Source organism: Saccopteryx leptura, chromosome 10 (genome assembly GCF_036850995.1).
Source record: "Saccopteryx leptura isolate mSacLep1 chromosome 10, mSacLep1_pri_phased_curated, whole genome shotgun sequence".
NCBI classification, from domain to species: domain Eukaryota; kingdom Metazoa; phylum Chordata; class Mammalia; order Chiroptera; family Emballonuridae; genus Saccopteryx; species Saccopteryx leptura.
This window is the reverse complement of record NC_089512.1, coordinates 43,863,131-43,885,102: the sequence shown is the minus strand read 5'-3', so window position 1 is coordinate 43,885,102 and position 21,972 is coordinate 43,863,131. Positions and strand designations below refer to the sequence as shown.

The 21,972-nt window shown below is 37.5% G+C and overlaps 1 protein-coding gene across 4 annotated transcripts in view; it reads right to left on the bottom strand.

The window, feature by feature from the left end:
• PIK3CB (phosphatidylinositol-4,5-bisphosphate 3-kinase catalytic subunit beta) overlaps positions 1–21,972 on the bottom strand; it is a 213,666-nt gene that overhangs the window by 28,486 nt on the left and 163,208 nt on the right. For all 4 annotated transcript variants that reach the window (XM_066352040.1, XM_066352039.1, XM_066352043.1 and 1 more), the window contains 3 exons: positions 19,029–19,079; positions 7,693–7,881; positions 193–314 (listed from right to left, as the gene is read on the bottom strand). In XM_066352040.1, coding sequence (XP_066208137.1) covers positions 193–314; positions 7,693–7,881; positions 19,029–19,079 — 362 coding nt within the window. The remainder of the gene's footprint in view (positions 1–192; positions 315–7,692; positions 7,882–19,028; positions 19,080–21,972) is intronic.

Sequence of the window (21,972 nt, the reverse complement as noted above, 5' to 3'; positions counted from 1 at the left end):
AAGTATGTTTTTGTTTGTTTTACAATATAAATAAGTGAGAGAGAGAGAAGGGAGGAGGGAAGAAACAAATGCTTTAAACTCGGAATCATTTCTAGCCTTTTCCTTTCTTGTGAGACATTCAAGAAGACATTACCTTCTCTATCCACTCCCAGGTAATTCCTTGCCCCCCAAATAGCCCACTGAAGGAGATACCTCATGTGTCGCAGGCAGCCCACAGCATATTCCCGAACGTACTGATCTGGATAGTTGAAATCTAGAAGCTCCAGGGCCTCCCGGGGGGGCAGTTTAGGCCAAATCTGAAGTAATGCCTGAAGCTGTTTAAAAATTGAAACTGGTTCAGAAATTATAGGTGTTAGGAGCAAAGATGGGTCAAAGAAAGGAGAAGCATACTTGCACACAGTTTCAAGTGCCCACTCAATATAACAACCTCTACACCCTACATCGTGCCCCCCACGCCCCATGCAAAGTCTCTTTCCACCCCCGTTTTCCCTGCCTTGCCCCCCTCCCTTAACTACCCCCCTTCCCCTCTGGCTGTTGCTACCCTGCTGTCTGTGTTATGTATATAAGTCTTTAGCTAATCCTTCACCTTCTTTGATCCCATCTCCTCTAACCCCTTCCGGGTGACAGCTGTTTGTCTGTTCCCTATGGCCCTGCCTCTGCTTTTATTTTGTTCCTCAGTTTATTGTGTTCAATAGATTCCATATATAATTGAGATCATACGGTATTCGCCTTTTTCTGCCTGGCTTATTTTACTTAGCATAATAATCTCCAGGTCCATCCATGCTGTAGCAAAAGGTAAGATTGCCTTCTTTTAATACGGCTACATAGTATTCCATTGTGTAAATGTACTACAGCTTTTTTATCCACTCGTTGGGCTGTTTCCAGATCTTGGCTATTGCAAACAACACTGCCATGAACATGGGGGTGTACATCCTCTCTTGAATTAGTGTTTTTGGATTCTTAGGATATATTCCTAAAAGTGGGATAGCTGGGTCATAAGGCGGTTCTATTTTTAATTTTTTGAGGAAATGCCATACTGTTTTCCACAGTAGCTGCACCAGTATGCATTCCCACCAGCAGTGCAGGAGGGTTCCCTTTTCTCCACATCTGGCAGGTGTGAGGTGGTATCTCATTGCATTTTTAATTTGCATTTTCTGATGATTAGTGATGTTGAGCATTTTTTCATATGCCTATTGACCATCTGTATATCCTTTTTGGAGAAGTGGCTATTCAGGTCCTTTGCCCACTTTTTAATTGGATTGTGTTCCTGGTGTTGAGTTTTATAAGTTCTTTTTTTTTAAAGATTTTATTTTTTCACATCTTTTTAGAGAGGAGAGAGAGCGAGAGAGAAGGGGGGACGAGCAGAAAGCATCACCTCCCATATGTGCCTTGACAAGGCAAGTCCAGGGTTTCAAACTAGCAACTTCAGCATTCCAGGTTGAGGCTTTATCTATTGTACCACTACAGGTCAGACCAGTTCTATAAATTCTTAATAAATTTTGGTAATTATTCCTTATCAGACGTATCAATGAATATGTGCTCAGAGAGTGGGTTGTCTTTTTATTTTGTTAATGGTGTCTTTTGCCATGCAAAAGCTTTTTATTTTGATATAGTCCAATTTGTTTATTTTGTCTTCTATTTCACTTGTCTGAGGAGATATATCTGCAAAAATATTGCTATAAGAGATGTATGAGTGTCTACTGCCTATGTGATCTTCTAGGATTTTTATGGTTTCATGACTTACATTTAAGTCTTTTATCCATTTTGGGTTTATTTTTGTGAATGCTATAAATTGGTAGGCTTGTTTCTTTCTCTTTTTTCTTTTTGCATGTACCTGATAAATTTCCCCAACATCATTTATTAATGAGACTGTCTTTACTCCATTGTATATTCTTGCCTCCTTTGTCAAATATTAACTGACCATAAAGGTGTAGGTTTATTTCTGGGTTCTCTGTTCTTTTCCATTTATCTGTATGCTTGTTCTTATGCAACTAGCAACTTTTTTTATTATTATTACAATGGCCTTGTAGGATAGTTTAGTATCAGGAAATGTTATATCTCTCACTTTGTTCTTCATTTACAAGCTTGCTGAGGCTATTTGGTTTTTTTTTGGTTCCAGATAAATTTTTGGAATATTTATTCTAGATCTGTGAAGTATGCTGTTGGTATTTTTAATAGGAATTGCACTGAATCTATATATTGCTTTGGGTAGTATGAACATTTTAATAATGTTAATTCTTCTTATCCATGAAAACAGTATATGGTTCTACCTGTTTGTACTTGCCTCAATTTCTTTTTTCAATGTCTTATGATTTTCTGAGTACAAGTCTTTTACCTCCTTGGCTAAATTTATTCCTAGGTATTTTTTTGTTGTTGCAATAGTAAATGAGATTGTTTCCTTAATTTCTCTGACAGTTCATTAGTGGTGTAAAAAATGCCACTGATTTCTGAATATTAATTTTATATCCAGCCATTTTGCTGAATTCATTTATTAGGTCTAGTAGTTTTTTGGCAGAGACTTTAGGGTTTTCTATGTACAGTATCATGTCGTCAACAAATAATGTTAAGTTTTACTTCTTCCTTTGCAATTTGGATGTCTTTTATTTCTTTTTTTTTTCTTGAGATTTTATTTATTCATTTTAGAAAGAAGAGAGAGTGTGAAAGAGAAGGGGCATTGGAGGAGGAAGCATCAACTCCCATATGTGCTTGGACCAGGCAAGCCCAGGGTTTCAACAAACCAGCGACTTCAGCATTCTAGGTCGACACTTTATCCACTGCACCACCACAGGTCAGGCCAATTTCTTCTTCTTGTATATGACTGCTATGGGTAGGACTTCCAGACCTATGCTGAATAAGAGTAGTGAAAGGGGACACCCCAGTTTTGATACTGATCTTAAGGGGATTACTTTGTTTTTGCCTACTGAGTATGATGTGTTCGTTTGTCATATGTGGTCTTTATTTTGTTGAAATATATTCCCTTTATTCCCACTTTGCTAAGAGTTTTTCATCATAAATGGTTGCTAGATTTTAGCAAATGCTTTTTTTGCATCTACTGATATGATCACGTGAGTTTTAAATTTTATTTATTGATTTTAGAGAAAGGAGAGAGAGGGAAAGGGGGGAAAAAAGCAGGAAGCATCAACTTGTAGTAGTTGCTTCTTGTATGTGCCTTGACCAGGTAAGCCCCAGGTTTCGAACAGGAAACCTCAGCATTCCAGGTTGACGCTCTATCAACTGTGCCACCACCAGTCAGGCTGATCATGTGGTTTTGTTTATGTGATGAATCATATTTATCGGTTTGCAAGTATGGTACCAGCCTTGCCTCCCTGGAATAAATCCGACTTAATCATGGTGTATGATCTTCTTAATGTATTGCTAGATCTAATTTGCTAATATTTTGTTGAGAATTTTAGTATCTATGTTCATCAGGGATACTGGCCTATAGTTTTCATTCTTTGTAGTGTCTTTACCTGGTTTTGGAATTAGGATAATGATGCCTTGTAAAATGAGCTTGGAAGCCTTCCCTCCTCTTGAATTTTTAAAAATATTTTGAGTAGTACAGTTGTTAGCAATTTATCTTATGGTTGACATCAAATGCAAGGAAGATATACAAAATGTAGAGAAGATCAGGGTTACAAAATGATGGCAATAACTGGAGGACTTTCTCTTAACTGACTGCCCAATCTTAAAGTCATGTTGTGAGAGACAGTCTGGCTATCTTGTGTATGTTGTTTCAGCTTTTCTGTGAGAGACTTGGGCTTTGAGAATCAAGTAAAAATAGTTTACATTTTATTATTTAGTTCTACAAATTATTTAACCCCTCATTAATTATGTCAGTGCCCACGAAAAGTCAGTAATACCTGAAATGAGTATCTACCAGCTAAGTTCAAAGGTATTTTCTCATATCAAAAAAACTTCGAAGTTCACTAAAGATAATGAAAGAAATTAACTTAATTTTTCAATTGTCTTACATTACAGAAAACTCTTGAATTAGTTTTAAAAATTGATTACACTGATATTATTAGTATACATTTATGTAAATTGCTAATGTAAATATGAGATTTATTACAATTTACATAATTCACCAAAAGTATTCAACAAACACAATAAAATGTTAGTTGGTTTTTTTGGGGGGGACAGAGACAGAGAGGCAGAGAGAGGGACAGATAGGGACAGACAAGACAGGAAGGAAGAGAGATGAGAAGCATCAATTATCAGTTTTTGTTGTGACATCTTAGTTGTTCATTGATTGTTTTCTCATATGTGCCTTGACTGAGGGGCTACAGCAGACTGAGTGACCCCTTGCTCAAACCAGATGATCCCACACTCAAGCTGGCAACCTTGGGGTCTCGAACCTGGGTCCTCCGCATCCCAGTCTGACTCTCTATACACTGCACCACCACCTGGTCAAGCTAAAATGTTAGTTTTTAAATTTTAATGTTTACCTTAAAATTTTGATTTTTAAACTTGCATTTAATAAAAGAATAATCTTTATACTTGTTCTTTTTATATATAAAGCACATATATATATATATATATATACACAGTACATAAACAGACATATACTTGTCTATAGTACCAAAATCTCATGGGAATGAGGTTATTAAGGGGAAAAAACTACTGAAAATGCTACTAAGGGAGTGTAATAATAAAAAAGTTTGATAAATGCTGGTTTAAAGACATGAAATACCCACCTTTAAAATTTTTTTTTTAGAGAGGAGAGGGAGAGACAGAGAGAGAGAGAAGGGGGGAGGAGCTGGAAGCATCAACTCCCATATGTGCCTTGGCCAGGCAAGCCCAGGGTTTCAAACCGGCGACCTCAGCATTTCCAGGTCGACGCTTTATCCACTGCGCCACCACAGGTCAGGCTCACCCCACCTTTTTATCACTGATGAGGCCCCTCCCCCACTTCGTCCAAGGCCCTAATGGACCAGCAGTCCTCACTATAGATAGAGGAACTGGGGTTTGGCGGTGTTTCCTGAAGGTCTAAAACAATAGTAAACAGAAGTCCTAGCATATCCAGTTGACACTTGGGATATACATTACGCCATGAAAACAATTTACAAAGCATAGATAACATTCTATAACACTTGAAGTTCAACTATATTATGAGTTAAAAACAGCCCTACTATTGAAAAGTGATTAAAAATCAAATGTGTTAACATAAATAAATCACCAAAACCCATCACTTTAGGCTGAGGAAACCTATAGAAGCCAACAGGAAAGGGAGATCTGGCACGGCCATATAAACGGTGAAGATAAGGCTAGTTAATCACTTGCCGTCTACAAAGACTTGAAAACCCCTTCTGCATTATGCCAACAAAATATTTTCCTATGGCTTAATGAGAGGCTACCCTTCTATAGAATTTTTACTTATGGTTTATAGTTGTAGAATCAAAATACAAATTTTGCACCAGGCTTCTGACTCTTCACTTTCCAAGGTAGTAGATGTATTGAAAACACAACTTATATTCTTTTGTACCAGTTCATTATAATTGCAATAGGATAGGGTTGGGAGAGAAGCCAAACCACATTACTTTTTATTCTACCAAATTTTTTTCTACACTACTAGAAAGGGGGATTAGGATTGTGAAATTTATGCTTTCATACACTTGTTTATACACATTCAGGTGCTTCTACTTGAGTATTAAGTTACACTATTAGCTTTCCTCTACCCAAATGGAGGATGTTAAATTATATCTGAAAAGAAAGCTTTTGGTTTCTTCATGGAAATGAAGTAAGCATGCTAAATTCCAGTATATAAAAATTACTTTTACTAGGGTCCAAATAAATATTAACATAAATTAGCTAATTCCATTTTCTGACATAATAAACTTCCCAGATATCTTCTAAGTATACATTAAGAAATGTATCCTACTCTAGCCTCAACAGTGGTGGTGCAATGAATAGAGAGTTGACCTGGGACACTGAGGGACCAGGTTCAAAACCCCCAAGGTTGCCAGCTGGAGCGCAGGATCCCACAGTCACTGGCTTGAGCCCAAAGGTCAGTGGCTTGAAGCCCAATGTCACTGGCCTGAGCCAGGGGTGACTTGGCTTGGCTGGAAACCCCTGGTCAAGGCATATATGAGAAGCAATAAATGAGCAACTACAAGGCCACAACTATGAGCTGCCGCTTCTTATCTCCCTCCCTTCCTATCTCTCTCTCTCACTAAAAAAAATAAAAAAATTCCTACTCTATACATCTATACAAAATAATATGATGCATTTCTTAGTGAAGAGATTGGGAAGCACTTAAAACTGAACACTATCCATGAGAAGTAGGCAAGTGTGCCAACTAAAAAAAATGGTTTTATCTTATATTCCACCATTATGGGGGTTGATAGAAAACTAAGCTTGAATTTAAATAAATAAGTGGTTAGAAGATAACTATGTCAGAACAATAAATCCTATCTAAATGACAAAAAGTTCCTTTTGAGAGTAAGTAATGTGCATGTGGTATAACTATGGAAACAATTTAAACAAGGCCCATAATATCATTACACAACATGATTCAAAACATCATTAAGACATTAAGAAATAAAAGAAGTCCTTTCTATACTTAATTTGAGAAGTAAAACTATAACATCAAAGATTTTAAAAATAAATATAATTAAAATAAAATTTTAAGTTATAGATATTAAGGCCAGAAAACTCTTTAAAAGATTGGATGAATTCAAATAAGTAAAAAAATTTGGTTATTTTAATATGCCAAATGTATTCATTTTGATTAAAATCCATTTCAAGGATCTTTCTATAGAACATTAATGATCAATTAAATTTAATAAACACCACTGCTTTTTGACAGAGTCTTGAAAAATTAAATCAAGGTGCTAAAATTTAGTGGCCTTTTCGGAGCAAACATTTTTTACCTTCTCTATTCTGCCTACAGACACACACTCAACTCTGCCAAACTGAAATTATTATTAAAATTGATCTGACTGCTTTATGCTGTAAAATGTTAACTTTCACAAGTAGAGGTAGCTTTCAAACAATACATGCTCATTTTAGAATAGTTATTACAAAGAGTCTTATGATTAAAACTTTGGAATTCACTGAACTTTAGAAGTAGCTGGTAATTACTAGACAATTACACCAAAACCACTGCTTTTGTGTGTGTGTGTGTGTGTGTGTGTGTGTGTTTAGTGAAAGATTCAGAAAATCTACATAGAATCCAGGATTTTTAAATCTCAAAATGTTCTGCCCTCACCAGGCGGTGGCACAGTGAATACAGCGTCGGACTGGGATGTGGAGGACCCAGGTTTGAGACCCCAAGGTCACCAGCTTGAGTACAGGCTCATCTGGTTTGAGCAAAGCTCACCGGCTTGGACCCAAGGTCATTGAGCAAGGGGTTACTCAGTCTGCTGAAGGCCCATGGTCAAGGCACATATGAGAAAGCAATCAATTAACAACTAAGGTGTTGCAACGAAAATCTGATGATTGATGCTTCTCATCTCTCTCCGTTCCTGTCTGTTCCTGTCTATCCCTCTCTCTGTCTCTGTAAAAAAAATAAAAATAAAATAAAAAATGTTCTGGACAACTATTTAGATTATATGTATGATTTTAAAGCCTCAAAATTTCTCCTGCAAAAAATTATCCAACCAATAGAAATATACGTAGGAAAGGACAATTTATACAAAATCAACAAAGTAATATAAATTCTCAAAAAGTGTTACAGAAATGATCTTTTGTTACCTGAGCAACATCTTCAAGTTTATTCCACTTGATTGAAAGTAATAATTTTGGCAGCGACTGTGGGAAGTTCTCTCTGCAATCTTGCCGCAAAGTCCAAATGAGATCCATTTCATTCTCACACAGTTGAGACAAGGGATCCCTGTCCAAAATTTCCTTCAGTACAGCAAGAAATTTTTTTCCACCCCGACTCTAAGATAGTAAAATTACTCATTATAGAACTGAACTCTACAAACATTCTTAGCAAACCTTAGCAAATTTTAGACAATGAATTTATAAACATTTTAACATGAGCTTTAACATGTGAGACACTTAAATATAATTTCCCAAAAATATTAATAAAGATGGATTCCCCTTTTAAAGTTTTTATTGTCCAATATAATATCAGTAAGCTAAGAATGAAGAGTTATTCTTAAACAGTTCTGAAAAAAGAAAAATACTGTTTCCTAAAAATCCACATGCAAACACTAGGTGTCAGAATTGTAATTTGGATTAAAAAAAGTCACTTATTATTTGAACAGAATTAAACAAATAAACAAAATGATAAACCAAACATATGAAGTTAAAAAAAAAAACTAATAGGAGGCTTCTTGGCTCACAGGAGTAAAACCATTTAAATTAAGAATGAAATCTAGCCTGACCAGGTGGCGGTGCAGTGGATAGAGCATCGGACTGGGATGCGGAAGGACCCAGGTTCGAAACCCCGAGGTTGCCAGCTTAAGTGCGAGCTCATCTGGTTTGAGCAAAGCTCACCAGCTTGGACCCAAGGTCGCTGGCTCCAGCAAGGGGTTGCTCAGTCTGCTGAAGGCCCGCGGTCAAGGCACATATGAGAAAGCAATCAATGAACAACTAAGGTGTTGCAACGCGCAATGAAAAACTAATGATTGATGCTTCTCATCTCTCTCTGTTCCTGTCTGTCTGTCCCTATCTAGCCCTCTCTCTGACTCTCTCTCTGTCTCAGTAAAAAAATAAATTAAAAAAAAATTTTTTAAAAAAGAAAAAGAATGAAATCAATAAAGAAGATCCATGCTATTTTTTGGATCTAGACTCTGAATTGCATTATGAAAAAGATTTGCACTGCACTGCCTGATACTTAGAGAAATACTATACCAGTTAAGCCAAACCACATTATAACACACACACACCCCTTGGCAGTATCGACAAGATTCTGTAAGAATTTATATTCTATTATTATATTACTTTGTACTTTACATTAATTTAATAAGAATTTGATATGAACATTAAAATAAATTAAAAAGACATTACTAATTTTCTAAAGTTATAAGTTCAAAATAGTACAAGCATATATAAAAAAGAATGAGGAAGATAACAATTCTTTGTAAAATATCTGAAAGGCACAACAGAAAACACTATTGGAACTAATAAGCAATTAAAGCAAGGTTGCAGGATATGAGGTCAATATATAAAAGTAAATCGCTTTCCTATACATCAGAAACAAGTGGAATTTGACATTAAAAACACAGGTATCACTTATATTAGCACCCAAAATTATAAACACTTGGGTATAAAACTAACAAAATATATACAAGATCTATATGAGGAAAAGTAGATAATTCTGATGAATAAAATCAAAGAACTAAATCAATGATGAGATATTCCATGTTCATGGATAGAAAGACTCAGTATCGTCAAAAAGTCAGTTCTTTCCAACTAACAGACTCAAGACAAAACCAATCAAAATTCCAACAAGTAATTTTGTGGGTATCAATAAACTGATTCTGAAGTTTATATGGAAAAACAAAAGGGTAGAATAGCCAATACAATAATGAAAAAGAAAAAACAAAGTTGAAAGACTGACACTATGTAACCTATGTAACCTATGCAAAAATAAATGTGAAACCCCAAAGTAAAACTATAAAACTCATAGAAGATAACATAGGGAAAAAATTAGATGACCTGAGGAGTTTGGCAAAGATTTTTTTTTCATATAACACCAAATGCTTGATCCTGCAAGGAAAGAATTGATAAGTTGGATTTCATTAAATTTAAAATGATCTCCCCCTTTCCTTCCTCTCTGTCTCTCTTCCCCGCAGCGAGGCTCCATTGGAGCAAAGATGGCCCAGGCGCTGGGGATGGCTCCTTGGCCTCTGCCCCGGGTGCTAGAGTGGCTCTGGTCGCAGCAGAGCGACGCCCTGGAGGGGCAGAGCGTCGCCCCCTGGTGGGCGTGCCGGGTGGATCCCAGTCGGGTACATGCGGGAGTCTGTCTGGCTGTCTCTCCCCGTTTCCAGCTTCAGAAAAATACAAAAAAAAAGGGGGGGGGGATTTAAAATTATCTGCTCTGCAAAAGACACTGTCAAGAGAATGAAAAGGCAAGCCACAGATACGAAGAAAATACTTACAAAAAGACTTATCTGATAAAGAACTCTTAAAAGTCAACCATAAGAAAATAAATCACTAGACTAAAATATGGGTCAAAGACCTAACCAGACACCTCACCAAATAAAATACACAAATGGAAAATAAACATGAAAAAATGCTTAGGCCCTGGACAGTTAGCTCAGTTGGTTACAAGTGTCCCAAAACAATAGGTTGTGGGTTCGATCCTGGTCAGGGCACATATTAGAAGGGACCAACAAATGAACAACTAAGTGGAACAACAAATGAATGCTTCTTTCTTTCTGTCACTAAAATAAAATTTAAAAATCTTGAGGAAAAAAACCCTGCATAACATCATATCATCAGGGAAATGCAAATTAAAACAAAAACGAGACACAACTATACACCTATTAGAAATGCCAAAATTCAGAACACTGACAACACCAAATGCTACTGAAGATGTGAAACAACTCAGTCATTGCTGATGAGAATGCAAAACACTACAACCACTAAGGATGACAGCTTGGTGGTTTCTTACAAAAATAAACATACTCTTACTGTACGATCCAGTAATCACACTCATTGGTATTTACCAAAAGGAACTGAAAACTTAAGCCCACACAAAAACCTGCACATGGATGTTTATAGAAGCTTTATTAAAAAACTATATAGCACTAAAAGGAAATAAGTTACCATGCCATGAAAAGACACGAAGGAGCCTTACATGTATGTTACTAAATGAAAGAAGCCAATCTGAAAAGGCTACATACTGTACAACTCCAACTATATGACATCTGGAAAAGGCAAAACTATGCATATAGTAAAACAAAATCTGTGGTTGCCAGGGGTCAGGGATGGGGCAGAATAATGAACAGGCCAAGCACGAAGGGTTTGTAGAGCATGAAAATATTCTCTGATATTATAATGATTGATATATGCCATACATTTATCCAAACCCATACAATGCACAAGAGTGAACCCTAAGATAAACTATGGACTTTGGGTGAGTATGATGTGTCAGTATAAGTTCAGTCTTGGTACCAAATATATATAACACTCTAGTGAGTGATTTTGATAATGGGTGAGGCTATATGCACATGTGGGGGCAGGGGACGTATAGGAAATCTCTGTACCTTCCTCCCAATTTTGTGAACCTAAATCTGCTCTTAAAAAAAAAAGTCTAATTAATAAAAATAGACACACAAAGTCTGTAGAAATGGTAACAGTGGTTTTATATTCAGAGCCTCAACTTATAAAGGGTATGCTCTATTTTACAAACTTAATTTAGGTTTCTTTTAAAAAGTGATCATGAGAAGTCAATTTGAAAATGAAACTCCTACACTTCATCTTAAAGTGAAACTGCTGCTGCCAACAACATAGTATAAATTGTTCATATCAGAAAAAGGCAGACTTGCTGGTTAAATTAAACACTGCATAAAGCTAGCAGACCTACTGTAATTTCATGGATCAAAATTAGACTTTACAGAACTACTATAAGTAAATATCCTTAAGAGCTAGGAGTAAATTAAGAGGGGAGAGCATAGGGTGGGATGTATAATTGTACTGTGATTGTTTACTGAGCTATGAAAAGTACATCACTGAGTAACGCCAGGGTAAAAACAACCAACTACATGCCAGAAAGTGGCGGAAAGCCCAAGAAAACACAAAATCTTATATTCTTTTACAAAATCCAACATGATCAGTAATGAAAATATTGTGCAGTGTAGCTGGAGAACTTACATATATTCAAATGTTTGAACTAAAAAAAGAAAAATCACAGTTGAAAGCAATGAAAACTAATACTCATACTCTCTACTTTGTTTCTCTTCATGTTTAGATTTAAAAAACCCCAGATTTTAATAGTAGCTAGTGAACAAAATAAAAAATATAAACCCTGCTATAAACACATTAAATTAAAAAAATAAAATGATTATAGCTCTTTCTCCTTCACAATGGAGAAGGCTGGAAAACACATCTATCATCTTCAGAGGAGATGGACACTCAAACAGCATGTTTTGCAGTGTGCTTGCAAGGGATAAAATTAACCACTTTGTTTGCCAGACTGGGGAGTTGACCAATCTGTAGCTGGGGATGAGACAGTCCATGAAATCAGTGTTGGTGGGACAAAGACTGAGAAGACAGCTACATGACAAGAGATTGAGCACAAAAGAAATTAATAAGCAAGTATACTGAAATTAACAGAAATCCAGATTTCTCACTGTCAGCAAAAGGAATTAAAAATATGGAGAGTCAAAGGCTAGAAAAATTCCTAATACTGGATCTAAATTAGAGGCATTGATTGCTAATAGATAAATATATTCTTATATATAATTACCCAAATATATGTAAATGCAGAGATATACATATATTATCCCGCTGTTTCATGAAAAGGCTTAAATGTAGTTGCATGCTGGTAACAATAAGCATATCTAGTCCCCAGATCATGAATTCTAAATACTTTACACAAATAAAAAGAACCAAGACTACCTGGAGAAATGACTGATTCCAAAACGGGGGTAGAGAAAATATGATACCAAATGATCCTGAAACACTCTGTTGTACAGGAAAGAAGGAAATGCTCAAGGAATGAGAGAGACATCAAAAAGACACGGGACTGTTTCAATGGGCTGCCACTGGCCAAATATATGTCATTTTCAACATCAAAATAAATGACAGTAACATTAATTATAAGTCACTAAACAAAACAGAAATAATAAATTTATATTACTAAACGTTTAAAAAAGAGAGAAATAAAAGAGTAAGTAAATGGAGAAGAAAACCACTATCTTATGGTATAAGCCAACTAATAAATTCAAAAGGAAAAATAAATTTAAAAATCAGCACCTGGCAAACCATTGATATAGTATTGATTTAAGCAAGGTATATTAATAAATATCAAAACAATTGGGTAAAAATCTGATGTGAAACAGGATTTCTACTTAGAGTCAAAATATTTCCTCATAAAATACTTAAAATTTTATAGACAAAAAACTCCTATATAAAGTGATAACAACATCAATAATGGAATAAATTGATAGTTGCCTCCTGACAAAATGCAGTAAGAACACTCCACCACTTCTCTAGTATTCCTGAAAAATGGACAGCTGGAATATGATCATGATAAAACATTAGAGAAATCCAAACTGAGTGGCATTCTACAAAGTAACCGGCTTGTAGTCTTTAAAAACGTCAGTCATTAAAAATAAGGAAAGATTAAGCAACTGTTTTAGAATGAAGGAAACTAAACACACATAACAATGAAATGCAACAAGTAATCCTGAGTTTGATCCTGTACCTATAAAAGGACATCATTGAGATAAATGGAACTAAATCAGTATTATTTTTCTGATTTTTATGAGTGGATTCTGGTTAAGTAGGCAAACTCCTTGTTTTTAGGAAATACTCTGAAGAATTATGAGCAAAAGGACCTGGTGTATAATACTTAAATCTCAAATGATTCAGAAAAACTCATTCATATACAATTTGGTAAAGTAAATGTGTTAAAATGTTAACAGTTGGGGAAGTTGAATGAAGATCATGTGGGATTTTTTGTATTCTTCTTCCAAGTTTTCAGTAAGTTGAAAAAAAATTTAATGCTTAATATTTATTTCCTTTCCCCAAAATTGAAGGATGTAAAGACTCCAAATCATTCTACTAAGAAAACATTCTAGACTCTGGAAGGTTGGCTCAGTAGACAGAGCATCGGCCCCACATACGGATATCCTGGGTTCAATTCCCAGTCAGGGCACACAAGAGAAGTGACCACCTTCTTCTCTCCCCTTCCCTCTCCCCCTTCTCTCCCTCTTTCCCTCCTGCACCCAGTTGCTCAAGCATTGGACCTGGGTGCTGAGGATAGCTTGGTTGCTCTGAGTGCATCAATCTCCGGTGCTAAAAATAGCTTGGTTGATTTGAGCATCAGCTTCCAAAAAGGGTTTGCTGGGTGGATCCCAATGGGGGGGCATGTGGTAGTCTGTCTCACTCTCCCTCCTCCTCTCACTTAAAAAAATATTCTAGGGAGCTCCCCAGAACCTCTGAACTAAAGGCTGAGTGATCACCTGCATTCTCCAAAGCCCATTAAAATTTTAGGTTTGGATTTCTGCTGTAAGAAAATAAGATAATTATTTGTAACATAGATGTTTTAGATTAGAGCAGAATTTCTCCAACTCAGTGCTGTTGATATTTTGTTGTAGAACAGTCTTATGCATTGTAGAAAATTTAGCAGTATCCTTGAATTCTACTTACTTGGTGCCGGAAGCACCCTCCTGAATTGTGACAATCAAAATCTCTACCTATTATGCTAAGTGAAAAAGGAAGATAAAATATGGTATGATTCTGTTTATGAGGTACCTGCATAATCAAAATCATAGAGACAGAAAGTGGAATAGAGGATGTAAAGGGCTGAGGAAGAGGAGGAAAACATGTTGTTTAATGGATACAGAGTTTTAATTAGGCAAGATAAAAAAGTTCTAAGAGATCAGTTGAACTTAAAGGGTTAAGAATATTGTGAATATATACTTAACCCTTCTGAACTATATACCTGTACTTAAAAATGATTAAGATGATAAATTTTAGCTTGACCAGGTGGTGGCACAGTAGATAAGAGCATCAGACTGGGACGCAGAGGACCCAGGTTCAAAACCCAAAGTTGCTGGCTTGAGTGTGGGATCATAGACATGACCTCATGTTTGCTGGCTTGAGCCCAAAGGTCGCTGGCTTGAAGGCCAAGGTTGCTGGCTTGAGCAAGGGGTCAGTTGCTCAGCTGTGCCACCCCCCACAGGCACATATGAGAAAGCAATCAATGAACAACTAAGGTGCTGCAACGGAGAACTGATGCTTCTTATCTCTCTCCCTTCTTGTCTTCTTTCCCTATCTGTCCCTCTCTCTGTATCTGTCACAAAAAAAAGAAAGAAAAAAGATGGTAAATTTTACATTCTGTGTATTTTATCACAATCAAAAAAATAATTGCCCTGGCCAGTTGGCTCAGTGGTAGAGTATTGGCCTGGCGAGTGGAAGTCCTGGCCAGGGCACACAGGAGAAGCACCCGTTTGCTTCTCCACCCTTCCCCCGCTACTTTCTCTCTCTCTCTCTCTTCCCCTCCCACAGCCAAGGCTCCATTGGACAAAGTTGGCCCAGGTGCTGAGGATGGCTCCATGGCCTCCACCTCAGGTGCTAGAATGGCTCCGCTAGAATGGCTCAGGTTGCAACAGAGCAACGCCCCAGATGGGCAGAGCATCACCCCCTGGTGGACATGCTGGGTGGATCCCAGTCAGGCACATGTGGAAGTCTGTCTCTCTGCCTCCCTACTTCTCACTTCAGGGGAAAAAAAAATTAATTCCAAGACTAGGTTGAAGTTCATTAGTAAGGTGATAGTAAATTCAATTGATGAACTTTGTATGTATACACGTTATACATATGTGTACATGTTTTTTATATACATCTATAAATGTACATACACATACTTCAACAAGTCAACTTATGATGATCTTGGTGAGGAGTGTAACCTGCTCTTGGTATGTATACGAATAGCCAACTAAACAGTTCTATTCATTCCTGTCATTCAACAGACCTAAGAATGTTGGAAAAAAATGTATCTTTTTTGTGTGTGTGTGACAAAGAGAGGGACAGATAGAGACACACAGACAGGAAGGAAGAGAGATGAGAAGCATCAATTCTTCGTTGTGGCTCCTTAGATGTTTGTTGATGCTTTCTCGTATGTGCCTTAACATGGGGTTGGGGGCTACAGCAGAGCAAGTGACAACTTACTCAAGCCAGTGACCTTTGGGTTCAAGCCAGCGACCCATGCTTATGCTGGATGAGCTGGCTCTCAAGCCAGCGACCTTGGGGTTTCGAACCTGGGTCCTCTGCGTCCCAGTCCAACAGTCTATTCACTGTTCCACTGCCTGGTCAGGCAAAAAAAGTATCTTCTAAAAAGTACTTATCAATAACAACTTTGGAAAAAGAGAAAGAGTACTTAACACAGGATCCTTTAATGAGGGGAAGCAGATAAATCCAGGGATCAGATCTGCTAAGAGCCATGCAGCAGTGAGAAACACAGTTCTGGGAAACTCCAGCTTAGAACCAAGGGATACAGGAATGGGAGGAAGCCAGGGGAATCATCAGAGGGGTTATCAAGGGATCTGCCGGTGGAGCAGCTTCTTTGGTCAGGCATGCTCCTTCCTCTGAGCTGAGATGAAGCAGCAATGGCACGGGTCCCAGACTGAAGTGAGGAGCATGGGTACTGAGCCCTAGGGAGCCATGAGATCCCAGAATGTATAGAAATCTTCATATACAGGAGACCCCAAATATCAGCATAATCTATCCCAACTCCTAAAGTTACTAAAGGCAGGTTACAGTGAATAGTCTGACAACCAAGAAGTTATAGCATAAAAAGAGCCAAACTAGGAATCAACAAGTATTTGAGAAAACCAGTATAAAGAAAGAAGTGAGAAGTAGCAAGAACACTTTAAAAACAAGATTAATTCCTCAGAGAGAACTAAGGTAACATTATATCAGAAATAGTCAGAAGTCTTTTAAAAAATTAATGAAAATTTAAAAAGTAAAAAGAAACAAACTCCAACCTGACTAGTAATAAAGGAATCAAAGTTAAAATAATGTGACACCTTTTTTGTCTACTGGATTAGCATATTAAAAAGATGAGGAGAAATGCAGAAAGTAGGAACTCTCCTACAATGTGGGCAGGGTTGTAAATTTTTCATCTTTTATGGTATGCAAAATGTGGTAGAATTCTTATAAAAAGGTCACACACCTTTTGAGCTAATAATTTCATTTCTAGGAATCTATTCTATAAAATACACATATGTAGAAGATATACAAAGTATATATTTATTACAGCACTGTTTTAGTGGAGAATAATTGGAAGTAAGCTATTTAAATGCAAGCAGAACAATTAAGATTGGTAGCTACAAGCTAAACTGTTAACACAGTTATCTCTAAGGAGGAAAGGTGCTAAGAGTTATAGAACAAAATTTTCATTTTTGATTTCACAATTTATTAACTATACTATATACCCAATTTAAAAAACAATGAGGGGTATATCAAATGTGGGCAAGAATATTAAAGCAATATTAAAGCTAATAAAGGATAACTAAAAATAGGCATTAGAATAAAAATATCCCTAATAACTATTATCTCTAAAACTTAAACTATGTGTCAGTAACTGCCTGATTGATAAGTGTATAGTTGTAATAAACTTCTTTACTTCATTAAAAAGAACGACTCTTAAAGTATTTGTAGTAGCAGATAACTTGCACTACAGAGCTACAGAAATTTTTGAGAACTCTAATGGCAAAAGCAGAAAATTGTCTAAGCCAGATATTTCTCCAAATAGCCAACATTATACAGTGCTTTGATTCATTGAAAATGACAAAAATATATACATTATCTCCATTTTGCCTGCTTGCTTCTATATAATAATTACTAATCTATATAGAAAGGCTTTACGGAAAGTGGCTTTACACTTAAAAATTGTGGACTGATGACAAGAAAATATCAGATTAGAACTCAGAAAAGTGTTGAACTAAAAATTTTTATAAATTAGAAAGTATAAATGGTAGAAATATTTCCTCAGTATGCATTCTCCTCTTCTTCCTTAAGTAACAATCTACACTTAGCCAAGTACATGACTGCCCAGTTAAAGACTATATTTTCCAGCCGCACCTGTAGTTAGGGATAATCATGTGACTAAGTTCTGGCTAATGAGATGTTAAGCAAAACTGAGGCATGTCAATGATATCCTCAAAAAGAATGAGTGCAGTCTCTAGTCTTGCTTTTCTTGTTAGTGCCATAGGAAGCTCAAGAACCTATACTAAACCACGAGACAGCCTGACCAGGCAGTGGCACAGTGGATAGAGCGTTGGATTGGGATGCGGAGGACCCAGGTTCGAGACCCCGAGGTCACCAGCTTAAGTGCGGGCTCATCTGGTTTGAGCAAAGCTCCCCAGCTTGGACCCAAGGTCACTGGCTCGAGCAAGGGGTTACTTGGTCTACTGTGCTCCCCCCCCCCCCCCGTAAAGGCACATATGAGAAAGTAATCAATAAACAACTAAGGTGCTGCAACGAAAAACTGATGATTGATGCTTCTCATCCCTCTCCGTTCCTGTCTGTCTGTCCCTATCTATCCCTCTCTCTGACTCTCTCTCTGTCTCTGTAAAAAAACAAAACAAAACAAAAAACACAAAAACCTCATGAGACAGAAACTACATGTTAAAGTTGGCAGCACACCAAGATAGAAGGAACTTGGCCTCCCAGAACTGTGAAGCCTGATTATATCTGCTCTGTAACACGAAAGAAAAAAAATATTAGTCTCCTCATTCAGCTAAGTAATACTTACAAAGACAGTACTGGTTAAATCTATGAGATGTCACAGCATCCCTTACAAACTAGCTGCTAAACTAGTGTTTATATCCAAAAAAGGCTTACTACTAAACACAGACCACCTACAGACAGCTGCCATTTAATACAACATTAGTCCTGGCCGGTTGGCTCAGTGGTAGAGCGTTGGCCTGGCGTGCAGGAGTCCCGGGTTCAATTCCCGGCCAGGGCACATAGGAGAAGCGCCCATCTGCTTCTCCACCCCTCCCCATCTCCTTCCTCTCTGTCTCTCTATTCCCCTCCCGCAGCTGAGGCTCCATTGGAGCAAAGTTGGCCCGGGCGCTGAGGATGGCTCTGTGGCCTCTGCCTCACGCACTGGAATGGCTCTGGTTGCAACAGAGTGATGCCCCAGATGGGCAGAGCATCCCCCCCTGGTGGGCATGCTGGGTGGATCCTGGTTGGGCGCATACGGGAGTCTGTCTGACTGCCTCCCCGTTTCCAACTTCAGAAAAAAAAAATACAACATTAGTATAAAATACACACACTCACAGAGTGTTCTTGCATATGAGTATGGTCCTCTGTAAGTTCACTGCCATACATGAAAATAAGGTAGTTAACAATGAGCATAACTTTATATCAATAAAGGGCCGTTTTAAAACCTTGATACTTACTGATACATTAGCACTATCGCTGCTTGCAATCTCAGCTGCCTTTTCGATAATCTGTTTAAAAAGATTAAAATATTCAATTTTGATTGGCATTTGTAAAAATTTAAATATAAGTACAATTGTACTTGGACTATAATTAGTCTGGGATTTCTACGTTTTATAATGTAAACATGGATTTTAGATGCAAAATGGTATTATGCACTGATTTCCAATCTTCAAACTCCTGACAACCAGGAACCAATGGTGTGACTAAGAGAGGCTATGAATCTTAAGATGCACTACAATTACCTGTAGATAAAATGGAGTGGCTTGCATATGGTTGTGGAAAAAAATTTTGTAAGTAAGTGTCTTCTGATTGAGAAAATAAAAAGATATGTTAGAGTTACTAAGGATAGAATAAGTTTTGTCATTTTTCCATCATTTTTTCCCACATATAAAAAGTGTGATGTCAAAAAAGCACCTAAGAATATTTTTCAAATCATTAAATTCAAAAGGGCTCTAATTCTTGGAAACATGGAACTCCATAGGGCCAGGAAGATCAGTGGTAAAGCATCTAAAAATCCACACCTAAATTAGGTAATCTTAAACTAATAATTTGTATCCTCATGTGTAAAATATAATTCCCATTCTACTGCATAGGGTTGTTATAATGACAAAATGAAATTATAGTTATTAAAATTAAGCAATAAAAATAAAATTGATTTGAAAAGCAAAGTGCATCAAAATCATTATAGCAAAAAGCATTAAGAATACGGGGGCCCTGGCCGGTTGGCTCAGCCATAGAGTGTTGGCTCTGCACGTGGAAGTTCTGGCTAGATTCCCGGTCAGGGCACATAGAAAAAGTGATCATCTGCTTCTCTTCCCCTCTCCTTTCTCTCTCCCTCTAACTCTCTCTTCCCCTCCCACAGCCATGACTCAGGCAGTTTGAGTGAGTTGGCCCCTGGTGTTGAGGAAGGCTCCATGGTCTCCGCCTCAGGCACTAAAATGGCTTGCTTGGTTGCCAGCAACAGAGCAATGGACAGAACATTGCCCCCTAGTGGTCTCGCCTGGTGGATACTGGTCAGGGCACATACAGGAGTCTGTCTCTGCCTCTGGACCTCTCACATAATAAAAAATAAACTAAAAAAAAAGAATATGGGGAACTCTCGCATTTTATATCTGTATCATTTGATTTGGTGTTTAAAATGGTCATATAAAAATTATGCTATTAAAGTAAATGCAATAAGTATGAACATAGACATATTTAAAGACTAAAATCTCCATCCCAGGCTGATCTTCAAAGGCAAAGGAAAATTTAGTGACCACAGATGACTTAAACAATGCTGAAGCCCTGGCCGGTTGGCTCAGCGGTAGAGTGTCGGCCTGGCGTGCGGGGGACCCGGGTTCGATTCCCGGCCAGGGCACATAGGAGAAGCGCCCATTTGCTTCTCCACCCCACCCCCTCCTTCCTCTCTGTCTGTCTCTTCCCCTCCCGCAGCCAAGGCTCCATTGGAGCAAAGATGGCCCGGGCGCTGGGGATGGCTCCTTGGCCTCTGCCCCAGGCGCTAGAGTGGCTCTGGTCGTGGCAGAGCGACGCCCCGGAGGGGCAGAGCATCACCCCCTGGTGGGCGTGCCAGGTGGATCCCGGTTGGGCGCATGCGGGAGTCTGTCTGACTGTCTCTCCCTGTTTCCAACTTCAGAAAAATAAAAAAACCTCCAAAAAACCAAAAAAACAATGCTGAAACAAAACATTAAAAAAAATCGACTTCTCTTGAAATACTGTATTAAAAACATTTATGTTTGCACAGGATGTTATATTTGTAAAACTGCTTCAAAAAGCATCTCATCTGAAGCCAAAAAAAAAAAAATTATAATTGATTGTCCAACACACCATAATCAAACACAAAAACAGGCAAAGCTAGGACACCTATTCTATTCCTATTGTAAAAAATAAAGCCACAACATAAATATAATGGATTAGTCAAAATGTACCATTTTTACTCATTGTACATTAAAGTATAAGGTTCTTAACATATATGGAACTTCTATTGTAATAATCACAAAATATTATTAATGAGAAAAAACACTTTACAAGAATCTGAAATGAAAAGTTACTTCTGAGGTGGATAAAATTCAATTGAAATACAAGTAACAGAAGAAACATTAAGTTACTCAATTTTAATTTACACACTACACTAATTTACACACTACTCTACAGGTGTGGTAGTGTTGAATATTAAAGCACAGTTAAGTTTATAGGTGGGTTAATTTAAATACTATTTAGTGTAACATCCATTTTTTTTTAAGTTAGCTGGTTCTCAAATGAATTAAGTAAAAGAAACTTATTATCTGAGAATTTGCTCAAAGATTTCATCATAAAAATCAGCATCAATCACAGCTGAAACAAAGATGCCAACCCTAAAGATAAAACATAACAGCTTAGAACTCTTAGCATGATAATTATTGTAGCCCGATTTTAAGCCTCTATAAGCTATTTCTTCCTTATCCCAAAGACATGCAGCTTCATACTAAGAAAATGCATTTAGAAATGAAGTCCTGGCCCTGGCCAGTTGGCTCAGTGGTAGAGCGTCGGCCCAGCCTGTGGACGTCCCAGGTTCAATTTCCGGTCAGGACACACAGGAGAAGCGACCATCTGCTTCTTCACCCTTCCCTCTCTCCCTTCTCTCTATCTCTCTCCTTTCCATCTGAAGCCATGGCTCCCTTGGAACAAGTTGACCCTGGGCACTGAGAATGGCTCCATGGCCTCGGCTTAGGTGCTAAAACAGCTCGGTTGCCTAGCAATGGAGCAATGCCCCAGATGGGCAGATCTCTCTGCCTCTCCGCTTCTCACTTAAGAAAAAAAAGAAAGAAAAGAAAGAAATGAAGTCATTGCTATAAATTCCACAAAATAATAGTAATTTAGGAAGTCCTACTAATAGTAATATTCCACATAAATCATCTTTTCTTT